This window comes from Leptodactylus fuscus, chromosome 1, assembly GCF_031893055.1.
Source record: "Leptodactylus fuscus isolate aLepFus1 chromosome 1, aLepFus1.hap2, whole genome shotgun sequence".
Classification (NCBI taxonomy): domain Eukaryota; kingdom Metazoa; phylum Chordata; class Amphibia; order Anura; family Leptodactylidae; genus Leptodactylus; species Leptodactylus fuscus.
This window is the reverse complement of record NC_134265.1, coordinates 162,944,413-162,970,991: the sequence shown is the minus strand read 5'-3', so window position 1 is coordinate 162,970,991 and position 26,579 is coordinate 162,944,413. Positions and strand designations below refer to the sequence as shown.

The 26,579-nt window shown below is 37.4% G+C and overlaps 1 protein-coding gene across 3 annotated transcripts in view; it reads left to right on the top strand.

Moving 5' to 3' along the window:
- The window catches only part of MPDZ (multiple PDZ domain crumbs cell polarity complex component), a 118,447-nt gene that overhangs the window by 62,614 nt on the left and 29,254 nt on the right, over positions 1 to 26,579 (top strand). For all 3 annotated transcript variants that reach the window (XR_012716981.1, XM_075279285.1, XM_075279273.1), the window contains 19 exons: positions 948 to 1,052; positions 3,435 to 3,527; positions 3,669 to 3,846; positions 4,827 to 4,937; positions 5,576 to 5,659; positions 7,942 to 8,037; positions 10,133 to 10,204; positions 11,980 to 12,133; positions 14,055 to 14,251; positions 14,997 to 15,088; positions 17,790 to 17,880; positions 19,181 to 19,261; positions 20,888 to 20,980; positions 21,063 to 21,137; positions 21,805 to 21,985; positions 22,669 to 22,814; positions 23,610 to 23,693; positions 23,775 to 23,968; positions 26,360 to 26,507. Coding sequence is in view for 2 of the 3 variants with exons in the window: in XM_075279285.1 (XP_075135386.1) it covers positions 948 to 1,052; positions 3,435 to 3,527; positions 3,669 to 3,846; positions 4,827 to 4,937; positions 5,576 to 5,659; positions 7,942 to 8,037; positions 10,133 to 10,204; positions 11,980 to 12,133; positions 14,055 to 14,251; positions 14,997 to 15,088; positions 17,790 to 17,880; positions 19,181 to 19,261; positions 20,888 to 20,980; positions 21,063 to 21,137; positions 21,805 to 21,985; positions 22,669 to 22,814; positions 23,610 to 23,693; positions 23,775 to 23,968; positions 26,360 to 26,507 (2,275 nt within the window). In the remaining variant the exon portion in view is untranslated. The remainder of the gene's footprint in view (positions 1 to 947; positions 1,053 to 3,434; positions 3,528 to 3,668; positions 3,847 to 4,826; positions 4,938 to 5,575; positions 5,660 to 7,941; positions 8,038 to 10,132; positions 10,205 to 11,979; positions 12,134 to 14,054; positions 14,252 to 14,996; positions 15,089 to 17,789; positions 17,881 to 19,180; positions 19,262 to 20,887; positions 20,981 to 21,062; positions 21,138 to 21,804; positions 21,986 to 22,668; positions 22,815 to 23,609; positions 23,694 to 23,774; positions 23,969 to 26,359; positions 26,508 to 26,579) is intronic.

Sequence of the window (26,579 nt, the reverse complement as noted above, 5' to 3'; positions counted from 1 at the left end):
TTTAACCTCCAGATCGGTGGGGGTCTTGCTGCTGAGACACCCAGTGATCAGAGCAGGGAACATTTGTTGCCTGTTCTGAATGGAACAGTGGTCAGACAGCGCGCACACTGTTCCATTTGTTTCAGTGGGAGCGATTCTGCCATGCAGCATCATTTTCATTAAGATCAATGTTTTATTCTTATACAAATTAGCTTACAAAGGTCTTTAGGGGCCCCCTTAAGCTCTTTTCAGCTAATCTGCATAAGAAAAAAAAGACTGTTCTTCATGGAAATGATGCTCCGTGGCAGAATGAGAAAAAGAGACATCTTTGGAAAGTCTGATGCCACTTTTTCTGCTGACAGACTCTTTACGTGACATTTTAGCAATACATGTTATGTATTTATCTTGCCTGCTGTAAAGTAAATTGTGTCAATGCTAGTGAACATTTATGATAACTTCATTTAGGTATTCTTGTTCATGTGCTGATTGTGTTGCAGATTTGACACTAATTTTTTATGATTATTATTTTTTTTTTTTTTTTGTGATTGTGCAATTAATATTTTCCTGTAATTTAACTTCAGAAAAGGCTGGGCAACCCTTACCAAAATGATTGTGTGAATACATTCATATTTTGGTCAGTATTTTCTATCTGTACTTATAAGACTAAATTAGGAGTGAGCCCAAAACATGGAAGAGATGAAAATCTTTCCATTATGCTTTTTCTCTGTGCAAGTTCCACTCCTACCTTTTGGCTTACAGAACAAGAGTAATGCAAAATACTGACCAGAATACTGTTGTATGAATGAGATCTACACTCTGCCCATGTGCTCATACATTAACCAATAAATTAGCTACCCCCCTCCCCCGCTAACTCTAATCCACTTGTGAATGTGTGTGTTTAGTGCTATTGTTGGTGCACCTAATAACATGGAAGCATTAATACTCATTGGAGGACCTTTCTCTTATAGCATTACATATGTTCCAAGTGAGAATTTGGAAGAATATCGGGCAAGTATTGGACATCTGAGTGAAGGAACTGTACCACTAGATCTATTTACAACACAGAACAAGCGGTGAGCACTAGTAATTAGCCATAAATAAAGTAAAAATATGCATATCACATGCACTCATGTTAGTGTATATTAAAGAGATGAAACTTGGCAATTAATAATGGTTTTGATCTGTAATACATTTATACAGGGAAAATCTGCTTTTTCTCCAACAAACAATACACAGGAGAAAAAGTATAAAAATCTAAGAATCTTCTTTATTAAATCCAAAAATGCTAAAAAAATATACAATTCGTAATATGAATCCATATCACCAGATCAATTTATAGCCTGAATGCATTAGATATCCAAATCCAATTGTACAAATAATCCCCAGATATATTATTATTGAAAGCTCTCCAGAAGACCACTACTTTTTTTTCCCTCCCACTATTCTCTACGGAAACTACTTCTCTATAAGCAGGCCACCTCCTTTTCCAATAGTCCACTTTTTTTTAGCACATTTATGAAAAGAACACACATTGTTATAAATACTGTGAGACTGATAAGAACGCAGGTCTGTACTTTGCAAAATTGCTGGACCCAAAAATAAGAAATGTGTAAGGGACCACGGGGGTGAAAAGTCACCAGCATAACACTGGAGCAGAGATTCCACATTATAGTCCATGCAATCTGCCCAAACTGGGGTACAGGAGGTTAACCGTATCATGCTGAAGACAAAGGTTTAAAGGGAAATCATGTGCCGGGGACTAGGAATGTGAGGAGAACCATGCAAAGGACCACAATTTAAAGGAATACCATGTTGGGGACTTGGAATGAGAGGGAGAGCAAGTTGAAGTCCATGACTTAAAGAAATACCAGCCAGGAATATGAGGGGGAGACATGCTGAGACCAAGATTTAAAGGGATATTGTTCTGGGGACCAGAAATCAGAGGGGAATCATGCACCCAGACAGTAACAAGAGGAAATCAGTGCTGTGAGCCAAGATTTAGAAAGATGCCATGTTGAGGACCAAGAATGATTGGCCCATCTTGAACTAGGAAATGTGCAAATCACTATGAAACCAAGAAAGAGTTGTGGTTCTCTATGGTTATTTGTGGGTTGGAGCGATTTATTTACAGGACCATGGAAGGTTTAGTATTGTCAGCCTAAGTCTGCCTCTATGTGATATACTGATGTGACACCTTTTTCTGTGTAATATCCTGAAGCATAAAATACATGATTTTTGTCTCTTTCATCATTATTTGGACGGATGTACCTGCTTGCTGACTGCATTACACACTTGAAGCTACATTCTGTATATTTTTTCCTTTGAAAGCAAAGTTGGGTTGCCAGCGCAGAGATTTCACTGTGTATAACCAGGCAGAAGGAAGACTTCTACTCGTAGATGATATCAAATTGTGTTATATGATAATAAATATGCAAGGCAAATAAATACACATATATAAAGGATATATAAAATCCAGACCAAAATAACTGGAACCAAACCCCTGCTTTGTAGTGAGATGCCGAAGCTATAGGAAGCAAATTGGTTAGGGTTGTTAAAAGCAAAATGGATAACAAAATCCTTGAATGGTAGAGAACATCAGTAATTACATTAATATGCATCTCCTATTGCAGGGGTAGGGAACGTACGGCTCTCCAGCTATTGCAAAACTACAACTCCCAGCATGCATACTTGCTCTGCTGTTCTGGGAACTCCCATGGAAGTGAATGGAGCATGCTGGGAGTTGTAGTTTCACAGCAGCTGGAGAGCCGAAGGTTCCCTACCCCTGTCCTATTGCTTTTGGTTGGTACAAGGGTTGCTGTTGGCTGTGCTCCTTGCAGTATTGGGTCTGTGGGTATGAATCTGAACTGCAAAATGCCTCCATGGATTTTATTCTCATATGGACTTGATGGACTGATGTCTTCATCCAACCTCATCTACTATGTCCTTGCATAGTCTATGTCCTCCCACGCTCCTAAAATATGCATAAATAAACATATTAGGCCATTGAACTTGGACACTGAGGGGAAGGTTTCCTAAAGAAAATTTTCCAGATTTCTGGTGCAATTTGCAGGCAAAAAAATTGCCATACTTATGTGACTTGGGTTGTTGGGGCTCAGCAGGAAAGGGTGATGTTTTATAGAAAAGCGGTGTGGCCTAGGAGGTGACACCAGATGCCAAAAAAAGCATACCAAAATTCTGGTGCATTATTTGTTGGGATCTTACACAACTAATAGGTGCTATAAACTTAAGTCTAGACAGTCTAAAGATGCAGTATATATCATCCAAAATCGGCCACTGTGATAACTGACAGATTTTAAAACCATATAGACTGCCTATAGTTTGGCCTGTCTATTAGACATCATTAATAAATCTATCTTAGAGTGCACCTATGCATGCTTAATATTGTGAGACAGCAAAAAAAAAAAAATCAGCTTTAGTGTATATGTTTTTTTCAGTGATTCTCCTGAGCTGCCTGAGCGTGAAGAAGGGGAAGGGGAGGAAAGTGAATTGGAACATGCTGCATTCAGTAACTGGAATAACCCAAGAAGGTATGCCCATGAATATCCTTTACGCTGTACTACAGAAGCTCCATGCATGCCAGAAACCACTTTGCAAGGCAATATACAACAGTGCCGTATTCATCTGTAATATGCATGAGCTAATTTCACTACTTTATCTTTATCCTCCAGGGTAGAGCTTTGGAGAGAGCCTGGGAAATCACTGGGGATCAGCATTGTTGGTGGCAGAGGCATGGGAAGCCGTTTAAGCAATGGGGAAGTAATGAGGGGGATCTTCATTAAACATATTCTAGAGGACAGTCCGGCAGGGAAGAATGGAACACTGAAAACCGGAGATAGGATTGTGGAGGTACTACGGGCACATAACGTTACATAAATACAGTTGTTTAAGTCTGTTGTGTTGGCTCTTTGATGACTAGAGCTGTGACCATTATTTTACTGGTTGTAGAAATATTACTTAATTTTCCTTGTGTTTGCATATGCCATACCAGCACATAAAAATGGCATATATTAAATTCTTCCAGTTGATACCTCTCACTTCTAATAGGAATAGCCTATATGTAGATGGCAATATACAGAAAGAACATTAGATATGATTGCATTATGGCTGGTGATATGATTTCTTGTTTAATTACACTTCTCATCTCTGGAAAATGAGATTGTAAAGTGTTGGTTGTATAGAATTATGCACATAATATATAAATGTATAAAAATTCAACACACTCTTAATGGTCTCTGGTGACTCTTCATGCAGGCATTTTAAGATATTAGCTTAGATTATTTTATTTCCAAAATAGATAAATACCAGAAATTGTCCCAGTGAAACTTGGAAACATAAACTGAGATAAGGCTTTTGGACTGAATGAGTGGGACTTGGCACAGTGCTGTGGATTTTCCCTCAACTAGATTACTATCCTCAATCTTAAACTGTCTCTTTCTGTTTGTTTTAATGAGTCGACAGTCAGCCATAAGCTTCAGATTAACTTCAGAGAACTCTGTTTTCGATGGTGATCCTAGCAGTAAAGCCATTTAGAAAATCACTTACAACATAAAGCTGTCGTAGCAAGGCTTTTTGCACAATAAAGCCTATTACTGACATCTATTTATAACACTTCTCTAAAGCAAACATGCATCAGTGCAGTGGCCTTAGGTGGAGACTTTTTTCCTTCCCCCCCCCCTCCCTTCATACAGCCAGGTTTGCTTTTTTTTTTTTTTCTTTTCTTTTTTTAGTAGGGTAACACGAGTATTGCAGAAGATCTACAATATAGAATACTAATTTCTGAAAGTTGTCTATAAGAGCTTTCTGCAATTTAATGAATTGTGTTTTAGGTGGATGGCATTGATCTCAGAGATGCTAGTCATGAGCAGGCAGTTGAAGCCATAAGGAACGCTGGAAATCCTGTTGTCTTTCTGGTTCAGAGTATTATCAACAGACCCAGGGTAAGTACCTAAGGAGCCTTCTAACTCAGATGGTTTTGCTATTCGAGTTACCATTAGTTAACTATTAATTTGTAATTTTTTTCCAACTTATCCATTAAAGGGGTTAACATTACAGCAGTGAAAGTACTGCATGTCTCTGCATTAATTTCTTTCAGGAGTGGCGGTCGGATATGTCTCTGCACTTTTGTACTTCTATATAGCAGCTTAAGGCTTCAGAAATGCTTCTTGGTCCATATAAACTAGCATATGGACTTGCATAAATAAATCATCAATGCCCCCTCCCCCTGCAGATGCTTACATAGAGACTGAATTGTATCACGGAATTCATTGCAGCTTTCAGTTTTTCTTCCCTCTCTCTGTATTTGAGCCCTGTGTATGACAGGCTAGAAACCCTGTAAATGTAGTTTATTATGGTGTCTATGATGTATGTTTTAGATACAGCCAATAATATTTTGGTATACTGTTGTATAGAAAGGAATAGAATACAGGATATGAATTCCTTGTAACTCACTAACTAATACAAGCACATGCTGTTATCTCTTTTGCTTTTTTATTTCTTTACCTTGATGCCCACCCCTATATAATTGTTACTGGTGCAAATGACATTAATGGAATATTTCCTTAATTTTCTTCTTTAGCCTGAATCTCTGTATTGCTCTTCATCTGCCTCTACTTTCAGGGGGCAGCCACATACTAACCCCTTCTCTCACAACTCATCCAAGGTAAATATTCTGCTTAAAATGCCTGGTTGTCATTAGCTGTGCTTACTTTACTAATAACACTTAAACCTATTCAGGGATATGTATGACATATTCTATTGCAAAATGTCCCAAAATTATTGTATCTATTGTAACTAACATGCCAAATATACTAAAAGGATTTTCTCCACTGCCAACAGGATAGTGGATATATGTCAGATTGCTTGTTTTCTGGCAACTAAAACCCCCAGCAATCGTGAAAACAGGAGTCCTCTGTGTGAATAGTAGTGTAGTGCACTTGCCTAACTGTGGCTCATTTCAGTTCAGTAGAATTCATGCATCTTTTAGAATTTTTTTTTTTTTTTTTTTAAGTAGGGTAACACGAGTATTGCAGAAGACCTACAATATAGAATTCTAATTTCTGAAAGTTGTCTATATCCCGGTAAATCTTTCCCCATCCCCTTCTACCCCAACGATTTAAATCCTAGGTCTACTCCATCTACTTAAATTTTAGGCCCTCTATAGATTTCCTACTGTATATACATGTTAATAATTATGTAATGAGGACCTGCCACCAAGCCTGAACAGTCCAATCACTTACTTCAGTGGTATCCTGAGTGTTTTGGTTTTGTTTATCCAAATCCGTAGCAACATTACAAACCTATAAGCCCTGTTGGCCAATTCACCTGGCGGAATCTAGCTGAAATTTGTGTAAATATAGTATGAGACCCCTGATCTTCTGAATAATTAAGGCTTATCTCGTGCCAACTGGGGACTTGATTAAGATTGACATAGGAAATGCCAGATTTAATAAACAACCCACCCACCCATTGATTTCAGTGGGGCTATTCACATGTCCTTTTTGACATGTCGTGCGTTTGTCTTTTTGCATGGATGCAGCAATAGAATCAAGTTTATGAGGGATGCATGAAAACATTAGTAGGATACATGTTGCTTTAGTCTCTAGAATTGCAAAGACTGTTTTGTTACAGTTCTCTCTTTACTAACATGGGTCCAGCACTGCCACAGAAAAATTAAAAAGTAAAAAAAAAGTGCATAACTAGAGAAGGTAATATAGACTATGTTTTTACAGGATGCCCTAGCTCATGAAAAGCAAGTTATAGCAGTTGTCTCACTCAAAACATTGATCCCACCAATATACCATTCTTGTTTGTTGGGGGTAAAACCCCATGATTGCTAAAAGAAAGTTGGAGCAGTACTAATGCTTTCTTTTATTGTCCTTGCTAAGCTTTTAAAGGGCATCTGCCACTAAAAATGACCTATATTTCACTGTCTGGTTTTAATTAAAAAGTGGTGTTCAATTCCCTTTTACCCCTAGATGTCGCTTATCTGCCTTTTTACGTTGCTCTATCTGATGCCCGGTGCTGTAGTCACATTAATTAAAGTGAAACACCTCTGATTTACAGCTGCCCCTGTAGGAGGGATAAGTGCCGGCATCTCCATACTGAGGTTACTGTCCGGGTGTAACACTGTGATAAGGGAAGATTTTAGGACTTTACCATCACTTTTATCTACAAAATTTAACTCTCCATAGTGATGATAGAAAAGTGAAAGAGACTTCCCATTCACATTGGTCCTAGGAGTACTAGTTCCCCTGCCACCCTATCCCATCACCTTCTTCCTGGATATTTGCTCTGTCTTAGCAGGGAGCCTAGTTAGAGATGACACCAGCAGTTTACAGCTCTCTACTATACTAAACTACAGGGTAATTTACGCGTGGATTAGGGGTCCAGAAAATAAGTCATTCTGAATATAAAACCTAACTTTTTGTTGAAAAACGTATAAATGTATAGCTCCTGTGATCAGAATAACTGGGAAAGCAATTTTTAACATGTTTCCATGCAATAGTATATATAAAAAATATTTTGTTTTAGGTAAAGGAAGCAAAATTTAAATTTTTGTCACATTTTATACCATTCTTCTACCTCTAGTGAAAAAAAAAATTCAACTTATTTAACAAAGACTAGTTATTTCAAGTCTTATTTGTTCTGAAAAAAACATTGTAGAAATGATTAAGATATGCAAAGCCATTAAAAAGATATTGCAGTTTAAAGCAATGCATACCAAAGTGCTAAATGTGGCCTGAGCATTGGGGCATCAATGACGCTTGGTCCTGAAAGGGTTAAGCAGACACTTGGTGACCCATTGAATACAAAGATCTCCTACATCTCTGACAATGATAGCCCTACCTCTGACTATCTATGTCTTTAGAAAGGTCACCCATACTAGGATGTAGCTATTACTTCCTTTTGGGACATTAGTAACCATGTGTTTTATCTTTTTAGAAGCAAAGCTTGCCTTTACAGAGCACCTTTGGTACTAAACCTCTCTTCAGATGCACTAACCCATTTGCTGATTCTTCCCAGTACTCCACTAACAAGGTTGGATGTTTTTCACTAGTTTGACGTTTTACCTCCTTTGATGCAACAAAATAACCGTAACTGCATTTCTTCTCTAGCTTGGAAGATTTGTTGCAGGGATCTGTGATTGTCCTATTCATCTGAATTGGGTTTGTTGAAACCCATATGCTTGCTGACATAGCAACTCCAATTAAAGGGATCCTATCAGTCAGACACAATTTTTTGTAGGTACCACTTCGGAATAGCCTTAAGAAAGGCTATTCGTCATCTACCTTTCGTCATCTTCTCCGCATCGCCATTCGCCTACAAACCCGGTTTTTCTCGGTATGTAAATTAGCTCTCTCGCAGCACTGGGGGCGGGCCCCAGCGCTCAAACAGCACTGGGGGCGTCCCCAATGCTGCAAGAGAACTCTCTCCAGCGCCGTCTCCTCTGCTCCAGCAGCATCATCTTCAATGTCTTCTTCCAGCAGTGGCTTGTAACTTCTAGGCCTCGGGTCTTGGGCAGAGCAGACTACGCATGCCCACAGGCCGCAAGAAAATGGCCGCTTGCACAGTATTGGAAGCTGCGAGAGAACTAATTTACATAGTAAATTGGTATATAAATTGGTATAAAAATTGTGTCTGACTGATAGGATCCCTTTAAATGAATGGAACTGAATGAAACTTCTGCAACAAATCTGCTGCATGTGAATTCACCTTGAGAGTATGTGTGAATTGGTGCAATGCTTGTATGTATATTGTACTAATAACTAAGTTACGCACTGAAACATATACAATATAGAAGTGTATCATTACTGTGTTACTGTGTCTGAAACCAACTGTTTATTAACAGTTGCTCCTCATTCCACATTTTTATTTGGTTATCTAATGGATTCATTTTCATTGTCATTGACAGTGAAAGTGCTTCTGGCACTCACATTTACTATAACCAGGATGACTGACATAATTGCTAAATGCTCATACATATGACCCATAGTTTTAAGCAATGATGTCATACAGGTATATACAGATACACCTATCAATACTCCAACTATACCAAAAATCCATCCTTATCAGTTAGTGGCTTATTGGGTCGTCTGTGTGATTGCTTATCTGCATCAGTGATGACATTGTGAATAACAAGTCACTACTGTGGCAAGCAAGTAACCTCACAGAAAGGTGATATTTCATCAGTTGGTGTGACCTATTGTTATGCTGTAAAGTATACAGAAGTGAATTTATAAGCCTTCTGTATATTGTACTGTAAATTACTTTATTTCTTAAAAAAAGAGGTTCCCCCAATAGTATTTTTTCAAATCTTGAAATTCATTAGACTAGAGATACAAGTTGCTTTTGGTGGAGCAACATGAATGCTGCAGTGTCTATGGCTATATCTGATGGTTGTTAACATGGTCACATTGCAACATAGTACAACTGTGTAATATTAACCGTAAGATAGTATTGTGAAGACAAATTGCTCACACTGGATGAGCAATAATAAAACTGGCAACAAAATAAGTTGCTATTTAGTCCTAGACTTTATGGGGTATTGTCAGCATGGATCTCTATGGAATGTCCACTGGATATGTGAAAATGTTTGTATGCAGACCCCACCTTCTAGGAGCTACATTGATGTAGAAAATAGAGGTCATCCATCCCAACCTGTGAGATGTGTGCCTGCTACCACATTCAGGCATTGAATTAATAGAGAACGTGCAGCTCCATTCATTTCTATGGGATTTCCAGCTTCTCAACTGTTTCCATAAGTCCTATAGAAGATAATAGCCATGGTCAGTTCTTCACTCATGCTATACCTGGTTTTGGTGGTCTATGGCTGCCTCAGCAGGTCAGGGACCACCCATTATACTGAGCTGTCAGACATTTAGGGCATGTCCTGTGGATATGCTAGAAATGTCCTTGTTGGGAATACCTTTTAAAGTGCATATAATAAGCTTAGGTGCTGTTGTAAGATGCTTGTCACCGACCCCCTTATTTGCTTTATGTACTTTGTATTTGTAGATTATTTTCACTTAAACTGTGACCATAACATACACAGATTTGCACCTTCTCTGTTTTCTATACAATTTCTAAGGTTGTACTTTTTATTATTTAAGATCTTGTTCTCTTGTCACTGTAGGGCACAATGAATCCGGTTAGAATTGCTTTCCGGTGTTCCCCAACTAACCCATTTGCTCCCATGCCATTTAAGGTTTGTCTGAGTGATGACGTTTCAGTCACTGGCTATACTTCTCCATTGTTGTTGTGTACTTGTTTGTGGTCCATATCTAATGTGATGCTGTGTATAATTTTTTAGTCTGTGGAGCCTGTCTGGGAAGTATAAGATGGTTATATACTGTGTCTTTTGTCTTTATTGTTGTGCATGAAGCATGGTCATTAAACGGTTGATGGACTTCTACATGATCATCTTGATACATTGAGTTTTATATGTGAACTATAGTGCATGTGTGTAGGTTTAATGGAAATCTTTTTGCACTTGAATGTACTGTGAATCGTCCATGGTAAATGTACCAACTTACATTTAAGATATACCGTATGTTCTGCTGTAAAGGAATCCGTAACCATGAGTAAAGTGTGTGATATACAGGCAGCATGTTACAGACCAGATTTATTATATAGTTTTGAGGAAAAATGTTCAGTGTAATAGTTGCTTTATTTCTATATATATATTTTTTGTTTTTTTTCTATACTTAGAAACATCTGGCCATGGGGCAGTGATATCAGTTATTGGGGGTAGAAAACAGAGAGAGGAAACCGAGCGCACTAAGTGCAGTATTAGGAGTGGTAAATGGATTTAAAGACAAGCAAATGTTGACATAGACCAGATGGCCTCTCACCTTGTGGGGTTGTGAATAGTCACAACACTTGAAGAGCGTATTAGAGTGAGATTGGCAGCAGTTCAATCTGTCACCGGAAGACCGGGGAGGAAGTGGAGAGGAGTAAAGGACCAGAGGTCCGTTGTGGAAGAACCGACAGGATGGGAAACCCTCTTTGTTAATATGGTTCACTGTGTGTGTTTTCTCTCTTGGAGTTCCCTGGGTATAGTGCCATTTGAGTGTCACATCTGGGGCTCTAGAATAGATATGTGTACCATCCCATTCTTTATCCTCTGCAAAGTGTGCTGAAGTATCTGGCAGCCTAGACAGACCATGAAGGCTGTACATCACAATTCTAATACAGATCCTCTGGTTTTAGAGGTTTTGCTATTTGGTCAGGCTTCCCCTCTCTCTCTCTTTTAAACAGGCTTGTGATAAATCGTATTCTGTTCATTACCTTTTTGTGACTAGCTAACCTTTTTTTTTCGGTAATACACTCAGTAAGCACCAATATTTTTATTTAAAGGGTTTTAGATTTGTTTTTTTTTTTTTTTCACTGGTTGAAAAAAATAAGCAGACTCACACACCAATCAGCTTATTTGCTCTATACATGACCAGAAGTAGATGGCTCTATACATTGTTTAGTGGCCATGCAACATTACTGCAGCTCTTCTCTCATTAAAGTGAATCGGAGTCAAATTATAATAGCGAGGCTCATCCACTATATATGTATATATAGTACCATGTATGGAGACATCTGTTGGCTCCCTACACTATTACCAGACCGAGCAGCAGTCTGAAAACAACTGATCAGTACAGGGGCTATGTGTCTCCCCTCTACTGATCAAATATTGATAACCTGTCCTAAATATTCAAATTATAAGGGAAAAGTTTATCAAAATTCCTTGCTTCTTCAGGAAGAAATCCCAAAATGAAATCTGCTTTTGTAATCCATTGAACTACTTAGTCGGTAATACAAACTCGGTTTTCAGAATTTTGCGACACCTGAAATACAAGACTGTGTTCTGCCAGATTACCAGACTTTCAGAATTATTGGTTGTCATATTAAAGGATTTTCGCTCTACACATATACTTATCTATATATTATTGTTTAGCCACATAGCCTAACTATTGATCTTCTTTTGTCTAGGCTTCTAGTAGTTCTGACTCAGATTCAGAAAAGACAACCTTTTCCAATCTTGCTACTGCACCAGTGACCTCAATGAGTTCTGACAGTGACCAGCTAGGCACGGCTGCATTCAGTGGGGATCCGGAAAAAGAAGATGAGTTTGGCTATAGTTGGCGTAAGTTACCAAATAAACAAAAACTGTTTACTGATATTCAATGTTGGCCTTCAAGAGATAAAAAAAAAATGTACATTATGTTGTAATCTCTCCACACTCCATTTCTTATAGTTTTTTTATTTCATTAAATTGGGCTGTGCACCTATGACCAATGGCAGTGAGACAGGATGGCATGCATACAAAATGACTGCAATACTTGATGTGAGCAAGTTCACATTGATTAACTGGGCAGATTTACGGTTTAATTTCAGCTTTATTTGCAATTAATTGAGCAGCTCTATCACCAATATTTTGCCACTTTGCAGGGTAAAAAAATTGTATAAAAATGATTTGTTGGATGGAATAGGATTATGCATTGTTTTTTTAGGTTTTGTTTTTACACCGTTCACTGTGCAGCACAAACAATATGTTTAACTGTATTCTGTGGGTCATTTTGACCATGTACCAGATTTATATAAAAACATTCTTTAGATGTTTGTTGATATATTCTGACGTCTTTTACGCTAAGGTCAGGCCCCACGTTGCAGACGTGCAGCTTTTTTTTGTTGCAGATTTTGTTTTGAGCCAAATTCAGGAGTGGATTCAGCAGAATTTAGAGGTGTAAGAACTTCTTATATATTTTTCATTCCGTTTGTAGTCACTCGAAGGATTGGCTCAAAAATGCTGCAAAATCTGATGCAATAGAAACTGCGTAACATGGGCCTCAGCCTTAACGTTTTTATTTTCCTATTGATGGAGTTACATTGCGAAAACTCAGCTTATTTTATTGCAGATTTTGCTGCCAAACCTAGTAGTGGCTATCGAAGGAATAGGAAATGTCTAGGAAGTTCTTATACTTCTATCTTCTGCTCAATCCACTCCTGGCTTTGACTCAAAAAATACAGCAAAATCTGCAAGAAATGTAAAAAAATAAAAAAAATAATAAAAAAAACTTTTCAGCAACATGGGGCATTAGCCTGAGGCTTGTTCTTAGCAATATAATTTTGAGGTATATAAAACTTTGAGGTGTTTTTTTTTTTTTATATCTAACTCCTTCTGGCTTTTGTTTCTTCTTTCACCTTGCAGAATAAATAACCTCATTAGTGTAATAGTCTCTAATCGGGCACTGTTAAAACACAGCTGGTCCTTCCAATGGAGTGGGTGCAAATGCTTAGCCCACTCCATACTCTGCCATGTGACCAATAACGTACATGTAGATAAGAGTATATGAAGAAAGTATTTAACACTCTATTCTATACATCCTTCTGCTCCAACACTGCGGGTCCACTCCCCAGATTTTTCAGTGCCCGTTGAAATAGAAATTATTACATTATTTTCATCATTAATGTGACTGATTAGCCAATCACAGGTCTCGGCAGTTTTGGGACTTTTGTTCACATATCTGCCGAGGCAAGTGATTGGCTGAATGGTCACATGAAAGATGTGCATGTTGTCATCAGTTCTGATCCGTCAGGGAATGGAAGGACATTGGATGGGAGGGACGTTTAGAAAGGTGAGCTACTGTTTTGTTTTTATTTCTCCCATATGATTATGTGCTGCCTGGCAACTTTTTATCAAACTACCAGATACGTAAGCGAACATGGGTTATTCATAAACTTTTTTTTCTTTTTCTAATGGTTTTTTAAAGAAAACAAATCACATTTTACTTATTGGCAAAAACAGAGGTTGGTTTGCACTGTTATGGTTTCTAGTTACCTTTCTCAGTAAATCCTGTACCAGCTCACAAATCACAGATATAACTGGGTTATCTAAAGATAGCAGTTTTGAGCCTCTCTCTATGGTAAGATGGTAGTAATAATGTGTTGTTGTTGCTAGGGGACCTCTGCACATTTTTATCCCAATTTTACTGCAAAGAGCTAATTACTCATGTCTGTTCTTGGTATGATGGACTTGTTAATTAGTGCTTCTTCCTCCCATTTAGGAAAGATATCACAGCGCTATGGAAACCTGCCAGGAGAGTTGCATATGATAGAGTTGGAGAAAGGAAAGACTGGATTGGGCCTGAGCCTTGCTGGAAACAAAGACCGATCACGAATGAGCGTCTTCATCGTGGGGATTGATCCAAATGGAGCAGCTGGCAAAGATGGCCGGTTGCAGATTGCCGATGAGTTATTAGAAGCAAGTATATGTCAATTAGCCGCCAGTGAATACATCCATTGTAGTTGTAAATTAAGATTCTGAATTAGCAGCCGATGGAGATAAAGATTCCATTTCAATGAAAACTTATTATAGTTCACCAAGTGGAAGCAAAGTTATCTTTAATTAATTTTTTTATTATTTTTTTTAATAAAAAATGCGGCATAAGATACAAAATAAATATTGATGTCTGTTCAAATGTTTTTAGTAGTGGAATTCCACTGACAAAAAAAAAAAAAAAAAATCAATAAAATATAGAGGCCACATGCACACAGTCGTATTGCAGTTTTGTTATGCATAGAAATGTATTAGGGATTATGGGGCTTTACATTATATCTGTATGCGTCTGGTATGATATCCATTTTATCTTTCATTGTTGCTAGTGGAAAATAGCTTGGTTAATATGGCAGGATAAGTCCCTGTGAAGAGATGTAGCAAAAAAAAAAAATGTTTTGCTCCTTTGAAAGCCATAATGTTACCAACTAGAAAGATTGCAGATTGTATGATATATAAAATATCCATTAAGGTTTTTTGTTTTTAGTCAAATCAAATGCAGGAGAAATTCACATCTAAAACTACTTTTTCTTCTATAGATAGCTGTGAATTAGCAAAACTAAATTAGAGTGTGTTCTGTGTGCCTGTGTTCATGAGTGTGTGAATATGGTATTATATAGCCATTTCACATCCATTATTAGGAAAATCCTGACAGTTTTTCGTTTTTTTCTAGATTAATGGACAGATATTATATGGAAGAAGTCATCAGAACGCCTCATCAATCATCAAATGTGCACCATCTAAAGTCAAAATAATTTTTATCAGGTAAAGAAAGCAAACAAATAGAACATATATATATATATATATATATATATATATATATATACACATATTTATATATAGACATAAATATGTGTACATATATGTATACTGTATAAGTGTGTGTGTGTATATATATATATATATATATATATATATATATATATATATATATATATAATTTCTTTATGCATATATTTTTTGTTTTTATTTCAATTTCCATGTAATATTCAGTTTTAGCAAGTGTTATTGAATTTTTTAAGGTTACAAGCTGCCTTTTGGCAAATATAGTGTATAGTGTCTGCCAGGAATGAATTGGCATCTTGCAGTTACAGCTTGATTACATTATAATATATTGTTTGACAATACTTATCATTTGGAAAAAAAATTCAGTGATGTAAATGGTAGAGTACCTATCTTTCTAATCAGCTGCTCCTATTTTCAATAGCAATTATAATATATATCACTGGTGAGGGCAAGGTGATGTTATTTTAATAATGTAAAGAGGACTAGATGAAAAGACTTTGAGCAGACGCATCTATGCTAATATATATATCTTGGAATCAATCTAAAGCTAATTAAAATATGTGGCGTTTTGTTTCCATGAAATTAGTTTTTCATTATTTATGTGCCATTCAAAGGTCCTGTTCACACTTGGAATGCAGTTGGGGTTTTTTTTGCCTACATTTGAAAAGGATCCAAAAAGGACTCTTGTATTTTTTTCCCTTTTTATTTAAGCTCATTTCCTTCTCTTGCCTAAAGCACCAGAAAAAAAAAAAAAAAAAAAAAAAACTTGCTTCAGAATTGTAAGGAGTGAACTACACACAAAACATTAGCAAGCAGTTTAAATGAGCACATTCCAATAAACTAGCAGGCGACACAGTCCAGTTGACCATTTTCTGTGTCATCGATAGACTGCTTGATTGTTATCACAATGATAAAAATCTTGAGAAATTGGTGTGTATCTCCATGTTTCACTTTAAAAATGCTTTACCATGCATTTTTTACACACATCACACGATATTCACATTATGAAAACAGCCCAAGGGACCTTATATATGCCCAATTTGAAAATATTGCCTTTACAAAAGGGCATATTATTATGTACAAATGTGGAGCTGATGTGTGACAGGTCAGAACTGGCACAGAGTTTGCCTTTACAAGAGATTATATAGCACTTGTGTTCCTATAACCATATCGATGCATGTACCGCAATGTAATTAAACTGACTTAGTTAGTCAAGTATAAAAACTGCGTTGCCAAAATATATATTTTCTCCAGCATGTAACCATAAAAAAGCCTTTATTAGGCTAAACGACACCACGTAAATCTTAATATTGCTTTTATTTAGATTTATCTATTGTTCATGCATTTAATTTTGTTGATCGATGATGATAACAATCATTTACACGTGTATGTTTTAATGTAGTCTTACACTAGGTTCACAACTGTGTTCAAGTTTCCATTCGTGGGGTCTGCTTGGGGAAACCTAATCCGCTTAAAGAAAGCAGTACACCCACAGACCCCATAGACTAATGGGGTCTGATGGGTTTCTGCCTGAAAAATACGGAGAGAAAAGTCCTGCTTGCACAACTTTTCTCGCCACATTTTTAAAGTGGAATGGGGAACGGAATCCCCGAGCGGAGATCAGGCGCAGGTGTAGATTTTTTTTCCCTTAACCGCCTAAAAATTTTGTACTGTACTATATATGTGTACACACACACACAGATATGTTCACATTTACACACACAGATTGATGTCGATAGATATAGCTGCAGAACAATCATTGTCAACTTTTCCCATTGTATTTCCCCTAACATGGTATTTTGCTGTAATGGGTCTGAAACACTGAGTACATTTTGCTTATTGTATCATATATTTGTCAGCTTGCAGTGATGTGTTCTTCCTTGGCATATGTAGTCATTCACTTCTAATCCTGCAGTTTAACTAGTTGTTTCTTGAAATATAAGTGGGGTCACTCCTCAACATTTGGTTAATCTTGAATGGCTATAAAGGTGTGGCATTATGCAAGTTTGTAAAAGATTCTGATATGGTCTGTGGTCTTGTGATCTTTGATAGTCTCCCTCTACGCCTTCCCTTATAAGGAAACCAGTTTGTGTTGCTATATTGAAGTGATACCACTACAATTCCCAGGTGACAAAGAAATTGTTACGGACATATATGGGGACAAAGAACTTTGATCTAAGCATTTTTAAAAAGAGGTTTCGGTAGTGAACAAATACTGTCACATTGCAAAATCGCACTTATTTTTATCCTCATTATACATTTAATATTGTAATTGTGTATGTTGTAAGCCATAAATGATTGGCAGCCTAGTAGGACTTGTAGCGATGTGTTTTTCTCTGATGAAATGCTATTTTATGTGACATGCTTGTCATCTGCTTAGCCATTTGGTATGGCACTATTCTTGTAGGCGTGTTGATTAACTGATGTTTGTTTAAAGAATTCCTGTGACACACACATGGCTTGGCAGAAATGCCGCAGGATTTAGAGAGGATTGTGCTGCTGTCGGTGAGTTACTGGGTTCCTTTCCAGAGAAATGAAGACAAGAAAACTATTTTCCCAATTTTAGGATAGGTGCCCATGTGAGCATATAAATTATGTTAACATTTACATATATGTCAACGTTTTACAAGCTGGTTAGGAAAAGCATTGCTGATTTCTGACTTCATGTATTTTCTAAAAGGAATAAAGACGCTGTAAGCCAAATGGCGGTGTGCCCCGTGAAAACGACTGAGCTGTGCCCTTCCAACTCTTCCGCCTTTCCAAGTCAAGAGGTAGACATCACACTGACACATTTACATATTAGTGTCTGTTTCTCTAGCAGGGAGACATGTGGACAGAACTTTTAATGCAGCCCAGGAAATCTGGCTGGCGACATGCACGATGTGTTGTGTAGGAGGGTTGTGCCGGGACCCATGCTGAGCTGTTCAGTCTTGGCTTTAGTGATGAATGGCCAGAGCTTTACTGCCAGATCTGTCATATTGGGAATATTGGCCACTGTTTACATTCACAGCGAACTACGAGTTTGCAGGTAGTGTAGAGATCACAGATCCTTATCAAGTTACATCCTGCAAGGATGTTAGTAGGTTGTTACTTCCTATTTCTAAATAGTGATTTTAACATTAAACTGGGAACAGAATAATAGAGACATATTTTCTAATGGTATAAGGAAATCTGCACCATATTTAGTGACTATCTCTCACTGGAAGCAACGTGCTATGCAACAGCATAACTTTTCCATGACCATATTAGACGGCATGAGATAGCAGTGGGCCTACATCATTTTATAGGCAAAAGGATGAACTGTTTCCCCCGGGAAGTGGCAAACTGGAAACAGAAGAGTGCAAGGCAATGAGGAAAAGGAGCCACCTAGCCTAGGAATAATGCACCCTTGGCTGAAACTAAGACACAAAGAAGAAAGGTGGTCACTTTGGGCTGTTGCTACACATGTCATGTCACCCATTTAATACTACAAGACACTACCCAAAGAAGAAAAGAGTGACTTGTAATATGAATATAAAAAAAGTCTAGTATTTCTTATTAAAACAAGGCTGTCACCAGACTGAAGTAAGACAGATAAATAGGCCATGCAAACGTAAATGTAACGCCTTTTTCCCCATGAAAATGTGTGCCTCTGTTGTCGATATATTCATTTATTTCACTTTATGCAAATGAGCAAATTGGAGCAATGAAGGTATCTACAATGCTCCAAATTGTTACACTCCACCCTGTTTTGAGCGACAGGTCCAAGGAGTTATGCTGAAGCCTCACTTGGCCTGGTGTTCTCATGTTCACACTGGTTTATTAGAGAGCATATGGTATTACTTCCTAATCTGTTACTGCACTGTCTCCCCAAATCACAAAGACTAAGGAGCCATAGCCACTGTGGTACTATGGTACTATGCATTCATTGGGATGTCCCATCAGTCCTGCAGTGTGCTAGAATTTACTATGACTGTATTACCTCTAAATTTAGGTAGAAAATGAATATCATTGGACAGTTTTAAACCCTCTTTTATGGCAATTTGATTTATTGTTTGACACCACGATTTCTAATGAATGTTTTCCCTTCAGGAGGATGAGAACATTCCAAGTCTGGAGCCTCCAGTCGATTTCACCTTCTTTAAAAATGTCATCCATGTCAGTTTGCCAAAGGTAATAACCTTTATACTTTAGGTTAACATAACAATAATTTTCATTTCATTTTCATGTGTAAATATGAAAAGCAGTAGGACATTAGTACTTTTATCTTCACAACACTAACAAATATGTGCTGGGAATAATTACACTCACACTTACATAGCACATTCCTCCTATGGGATGTAAAGAGCTTTACGGTTGGAAAGCTGTTGCATAAATGCCTATAAGAGTGAGCATATGTGTACAACTGTAAGATGCGTAGAAGTAGTGTTAGAACATGTTTATTCTCCAGAAAATGAGCAACAGAGACACACTGTGTTAGATTGATAATACTCAGGAGTCCTCTAAACTACCTGCTTCAGAAATACATGTTCAAAATTATGCGAGTTATAGTAATAACATTCCCGAGGTCTAATTGAAAGTGAAGAGATCACATGTTTGTCAATGTGTTTTACTGGTATACATTTATTTGTTCTGCAGATGCCACTTTCCATTTACCATGGGGTTTTTTTTGTAACTATAGGCTGCATTGAACTATAGGGCACGCCTCAGAATATAGTAAAACTATTATTTCACGCTACACTGATTAAACTACTATTTTATTTTTTACTTTATTTTTAAATTGATGAACCCCTTAAAATCAGTGGGGCTCAGACTGTCAGGACCCCCACTGATTAGCCGTTTTCACAAGATCGTGGCCCCTGGCATTGTTTTTATGGCAAGAGTTGCAGTGCTGTTGCCAGCATTGTCCCATTCAAGCTCATGGGATGCCGCTGTACTGCTAATAATGGGCTGTCTTGAAGGCAGCAGGTGAGAACTGCAGTGTCAGGCAAGTAATCATGGTCCTGTGAAAATTGCTGATCGACAGGGGTCAAAACAGTGGAAGTCCACCAATTTTAAATGGGTTTTCGATGACTTTTCCCTTGATGACCTTTCACTAGGGTAAGTCATCAATTGATCAGCTTATCAGACCATGTAGCTTCACATTCATAGATCACATGGCATGATCGCAGCTCCATACCATTGAATGTGCTGAGCTGCGATACCAAACACTGCATATGTGATTCAAAAGGAGTACGGCAGATGCCTTGTCCCTTCTCCCAGATCAGCCCACTTGCATTTCTTAGTCTAGTTGAGTATGCATGTCTATGGCCAGAATTTGGAGAAAGAACTCATGCAGATTCCTGTTCTGCCCAGCCATAATCATACAGAACAGTTCCAGACCGAGACAATGATATTGGTAGATCATCTCAGTAATGATACAGTACAAGGCAACTGGGTAACCATGAGTTATTTAACTATCACAGTGGGAAAAAGGGGATGGAGGAGACACAGCCCACTTACGAAACCTTTGTAAATTGCTGTCCTAGTTCATGAGTTATTTAATGTTTTAATGAACAATCTGTATTAGATTATTTTTGCAAACACATGCCCCCATAGTTGTCTAGCAGCTACTTCGCATCTCTCTTTCTTACCACCATTTATGTTAATGAAGTAGTTTGGAGTGAAACGTATAATTTGCATAATGTTATTAACCTGAACTTTAATCTGTTGCTAAATGCATAAGTACTGACATGAATAAACACAGATTTAAGACTTTTAAAAAATGAAATAACCTTTAATATAATGCATCTCTTATAGGACCAAGGAGGCTTAGGTCTTGCTATCAGTGAAGAGGATACTGTAAATGGAGTGGTTATCAAAAGTTTAACGGATTATGGTGCAGCAGCAAAGGTGGGTAGAGTGAGATTTGTATATGATATAGTATAGTTCTGCAGTTCCTAAATTGTCTTAACAAATATTCTTACCTTTATAGGATGGTCAAATTAAAGTGGGTGATCGTATCTTAGCGGTAGATGATGAACCAGTGGTGGGTGACCCTATTGAGAAGGTAGGCATAGTTATATACTTTCCACATCTGATTATGTCTAACATTGTAATAAACATAGTGTGCCATATAGATATGGGGCTGATTTATCATTGGTTGTGCGCCAAAAAAAACAAAATGACATACAGTACTGTGTGGGGTTTATTAAAACCGGTGTGGAAAAACTTTGTTTTTGATAAATAAGTCTCATTGATTTCTGAATTTTGGTAATTAAAAATAATTCTGGTATTAGCCCCTCAGCACAATTAACATAATTAGGTATTCCCACATCCAAAAATGTCTGAACTATAAAAATATAAGGATATTTATTACACATGGTGAACAGTGCATGTTTTTATTTTTTTTTACAAACTGACATTTTTTTCGTCATTTCCCCTCCCCAAAAAAATGTAATAAATAGCGATCAAAGCACAAAAGCCTTTATAAATTGTGATTTTTCACTAGCCAATGTTTGTTTCTTTGATCACACGGTCCCTTTCCAGTCTATTGAATCCCAAATCACTGTGCATATAATATAGTGTGTGTGTGTGTGTGTATGTGCTACAGGTACCAGACATGTTCCCTCTTGTGTAAGAGCGATGACTCTTTTTAATGTCCTTTTGTTTTACATAAAATGCATCTTATTTTACAAAGTTTGTTTTAATGTTTTTAATTTATTATTTTTCTATAGGTTGTAAGTCTTCTTAAGAAATCAAAAACAACAGTGAAGCTAACAATAAGTTCTGATGATAAGGAATTCCAGCAAAACCATACATTACCACTGTCTACATTTACCTGCAGCTCTGCTGAGAAAAGAAGCAGCCAGCAGAGTCTACCACATATCAGCCTGCCAGAGACGGAACCTGTCCATAGTAAGAATCACTCTGTTTTATTTTCAATTTCATTTTATAAGAATTTTTCAAATAATAGACAAATACAGCAACAGAAAATGTAGTTATTAAAACCAAACTAAACCAAGCGAATATTAGGTAATTTAAAGTGAAGTAAGGGGGAAGGAGGTCATGGCCTTCCACTGTTGTTTCCTTTTTTAGCTTCAACATACTGAATTATTTTCTATATATCAAGCATCCTGGCTTATGTCCTTTTGGATTGACACTTTAAACAGGACAACGTTTAAGTTCATTTCACCTTTTCTTCAGAGATTTGGACTGCTGCAAGCTTAAGCAATTTGTGCTATTAACACAACCACAATATATATTTATGGAAAGTAAATTCCAAACTGCTCTGCAAAAGTTGGAAAGAATTCTAGCCTAGTTTTTTTTCCGACTTTATTTTCACATGGGGTAACTTTGAATTTGTCAGTGAGTCCCTGTCATATTATTTTTTCCCATATTGATCCTGTATATGGGATCTTCTGCAACTTGATTCTTAATTTCCTTTTAACAAGGCTTCAATGTATTACAAAGCACCCATTAGACCCTGCAGTTGATTTAAAAACTAAGTTCGTCTCAGTTCTCTGCTCTGTTTAGCAGCACCACTACAAGACAAGTTATCTTAAAAGTCTGTTTTTTTTCTTGCTTTGTGATATTTGCAGGTGCTAGCCGGTCGTCGACTCCAGCTACATTTCCTTCTGATCCAACCACTTGCCCAATTATTCCTGGATGTGAAACTACAATTGAAATCTCTAAAGGGAGAACTGGTCTAGGACTTAGCATTGTCGGAGGTGCAGACACTTTGCTGGTAAATACATCTGTGATTTTTTACTAATGCGCATAGGCTTAATTAGTGATTCCCAACCTGGGGTGCCGTGAAGACTGGAGGGCAAATAGGCACATGTCTTCACTTTATTACATTGGCATCCTTAGGAAAGTAGTTGTAGCTATGTAGTTAAATAAAATGATGGAGCAGGAAGCCATTGTGATGCCTGGTGAAGACCCAAGCTACGGGAGAACAATGGGAATGAGTACGTGTTCCTTGTTTGTTTGTTGTAACAAATTATTGGCTGTGAAAGCAGTACTGGATCACAACACTGTAAGCTTTATTGTAAGAGAGATTTTAAAAATGGGTCAACCTGAAGCACCACTTTTGATAGGAAGTTGCAGTATCTTTCATTATGCAAAGAAAAGGGCTTTTGGTTCCGGTTTCTACTCCTGTTTAAGGTATGGTGAGCTGTATGTTGGGGTCTGTGCAAAAGCTGCCAGTGCCAAAGAATGCAGACTTTGAGGTTAAATGCATATCATGTGATACCACTATATCACATAATATGATCAAGGGGATAGGTTAATCTATTGTCTTCACGACAGTAGCACAGCCTGATTTTTAAAAGAGATGAAAAATATACAGTTGCAATGTGTAACAGTTGAACACTTGCTGACTGGTTATGCCATAGATTGCGGTAGAATCCACTTATGATCAGGAAAACAAGTACTTCTAATAAGTAAAGACCACGCCCAGACTGGTGAATGCAAATAAATGCTTCTGGCTTATATTCTTTAGTTCAGATAAGGATATATTTTTTTTTATTTTTTTTATCAGGGTGCTATTATAATTCATGAAGTGTATGAAGAAGGTGCAGCTTCCAAAGATGGCCGATTGTGGGCTGGAGACCAAATTTTAGAGGTAGGAGCAGCATGAATTATAAATGTATGAAATACTTATTATTGTTCATTTTGGCAATTAAGCATTGCTGTTGAATTTTAGGTCAATGGAATTGATCTAAGAAATGCTACCCATGATGAAGCTATAAATGTGCTGAGGCAGACACCACAGAAAGTCCGTCTGACTGTATATCGGGATGAGGCACAGTACAAAGAAGAAGATATGTATGATATTGTAACTGTGGAGCTTCAGAAGAAACCAGGGAAAGGTCTAGGGTTAAGCATTGTTGGAAAGAGGTGAAGTATATTATGCTGGCAGCACATTTATTTTGATTTTATTTTCCTAAACACTACATCTGCCACTAGAGCTAAATCAGACTGTCCATTTACTTAACTAAGTGGCAGTGGTATGTTTGAAACATATGGCAAATGTTGTCTGCCCACTAGAAATTAAAGCGTAACCAAACTTTTGGACAACTGACTTTCTGGCAGTATTTGTGTCATTAATACATTTTGTACTTTATTAACAGATTTTGTATCCTTTCAGTGAAATCCTGCATCTTTTTTTCTTTCCTTTGTTTCGATATTAACTGTGGGGCATGAAATGTATGGGGCCGTGTAAAGTGTAAAATATGCAGGTGCATAATATATGATATAAATATCCCAATCCTGACTGTGTTTTCAACCAGTGATATCTCTGGAAATAGTATGGATAGCAATACAAAACAATCTCCTATTTCATATGTCACTAACAGCAAGTTTGTACATTTTATAAATGGACCCTCCTCTGCCTTCATTTTCTCCACATTTTACATAGCCCTGTACGCCAAGCCTGTACTCCATACACAGTCAGTGGGAGGCAGGAACAGCTCTCAAAGAGATGCAAGATTTCACAGAAAGGTGCCAAAATTCGTACACTACTAAAAGTATAGTACAAAATTTATTAGTGACAAGAATGCTGCCAGAAAATCTAAACTTGTCCAAAAGTTAAGCTATGCTTTAAGAAGAAAAATATATTAAAAACAGTGTGAAATAATAGTATCGTTTCAGTGTTTTATCCCACCAATTTTTGTAATTCCTGCTTGCCTCATGACACAGAAATGTGACTGCTTTGCCGATCACTTGGCAAAACGGGAGAATTTTACCTTTTAACCCCTTCCCGCTATATTCTGACACCCATAACAATGGCAATTTGGCACTTTTGATTTTTATTATATATTATCGTACAGGATAAATATATTTTTATAGATTTTTAGACCTGATGTTTTCAGACGCAGGGATACCTAATATGTATGCTTATGTGTTTCACAGTAGTGAAATACTTTTATATATGTTCTATAGAAAGAGCGGTGATTTGAATTTTTATAATTTTTTTTTTTTTTTTACTCTTTTCTTTTCAATTTTCTGTATTAGACACTCTAGGGGGTCTAATCATTATTACAATGCTATGCAAAATAACGGTAATTCTATTGCAGGCTGCATAGAGCAGCCTGCGATAGAAGATGAAGAGAGACAAGCCTGGAAGACTTCAAAAAGCTACAGATTGTCATAGTAACGGGAAGCCAGCCCCGGACCTTGCTCCGGGTGCCAGCGATCCCCGGCGAAATAGCTCTGCCCGTGGGTGCGGGCACTGATCGCATGTATTAGCACTGGGCGTCTGCTGTACAATACAGCACATTATTCAGGTTTGGGTCCCATTTTCATCACAGTTTTTCATATGCAAATGAAAGGAAAGGACTTTGGTTGAGGTGTCTTAGCTTGTCTGAGCTTCGGTTTCAGCTCTATATTCCCAGGCAATGTATTTTCCCCTTATTTTCATAGGAATAAAATGGGGCATGTTTGGAAACTGTAGAAACAGCTCTACAAGGTACTAGGATTAGTTTATAACCAATTTACTGCTGATAGACACCCTTTAACTGTATTTGTATGTTTTTTTTTATAGGTCACGTTTATTTTAGACCAACATGACTTGTGAAACCAAAGTAGACTGTATACAGTATAGTCGGTTAACATTTCTCACCATTATACAAATATTTTATGAATTATGATTATGGGTATTTTGAGATGGGATGCATGTGAGAATGAAGAAATCCATTAGGTAAAAACTTCTACAAGATCCGCTCTTGGGTCCATGTGCATTACAAAATGGAAGCATTAAAGGGGTTGTCCGGCCCTTAATTGATTTTTCATTCTGATGACCTATTCAAGGATGGGTCATCAGTATGTGATCTGTGGGGGTACAGCACCTGGACTGCACACAGATAAGTCATTTCAGCAGCATCTGGGCACCAGAAGCTATAGCAGGGGACAGAGAAGTGTGTGTAGGGTCTCCTACTAAAGTATTAGGAGCAGCACAGCAACCCCATCCACTGCATAGCAGTGTTTCCAGTGATGTGGAGGACTTTTCCCATTATTTTAGTAGGAGAGCCTGCATGTGCTTCCCGTTCCCTGGAGGTCATCGATGTGAAAAATTGATTTGGTGCTGGATAATCCCTTTAAGTGCTATCAGCTAGGACATTACTGTCAGTCATATATAGACAGATATGTATACAAAATATGTAGTGAGAAGAGTGTTTAAATATTTTTGCTATTGCATAATGAATGTATATTGTATGTAAGACACTACAGAGTGTACTGTGGTATATATGTAAAGCTGGTTTTTACTACTGCATATTTTCTTCACCCCAGGAATGATACTGGAGTATTTGTCTCAGATATTGTGAAAGGAGGCATAGCAGAGACAGATGGAAGACTGATGCAGGGGGATCAAATATTAACAGTTAATGGAGAGGATGTGAGGAATGCTACCCAGGAAGGTGTGGCAGCACTCTTAAAGGTAACTGTTAGATATATGGTCAAATTCTGATGTTCTAATATTGCTTATTTAAAGGTGTTCTCCTGGGAGTGT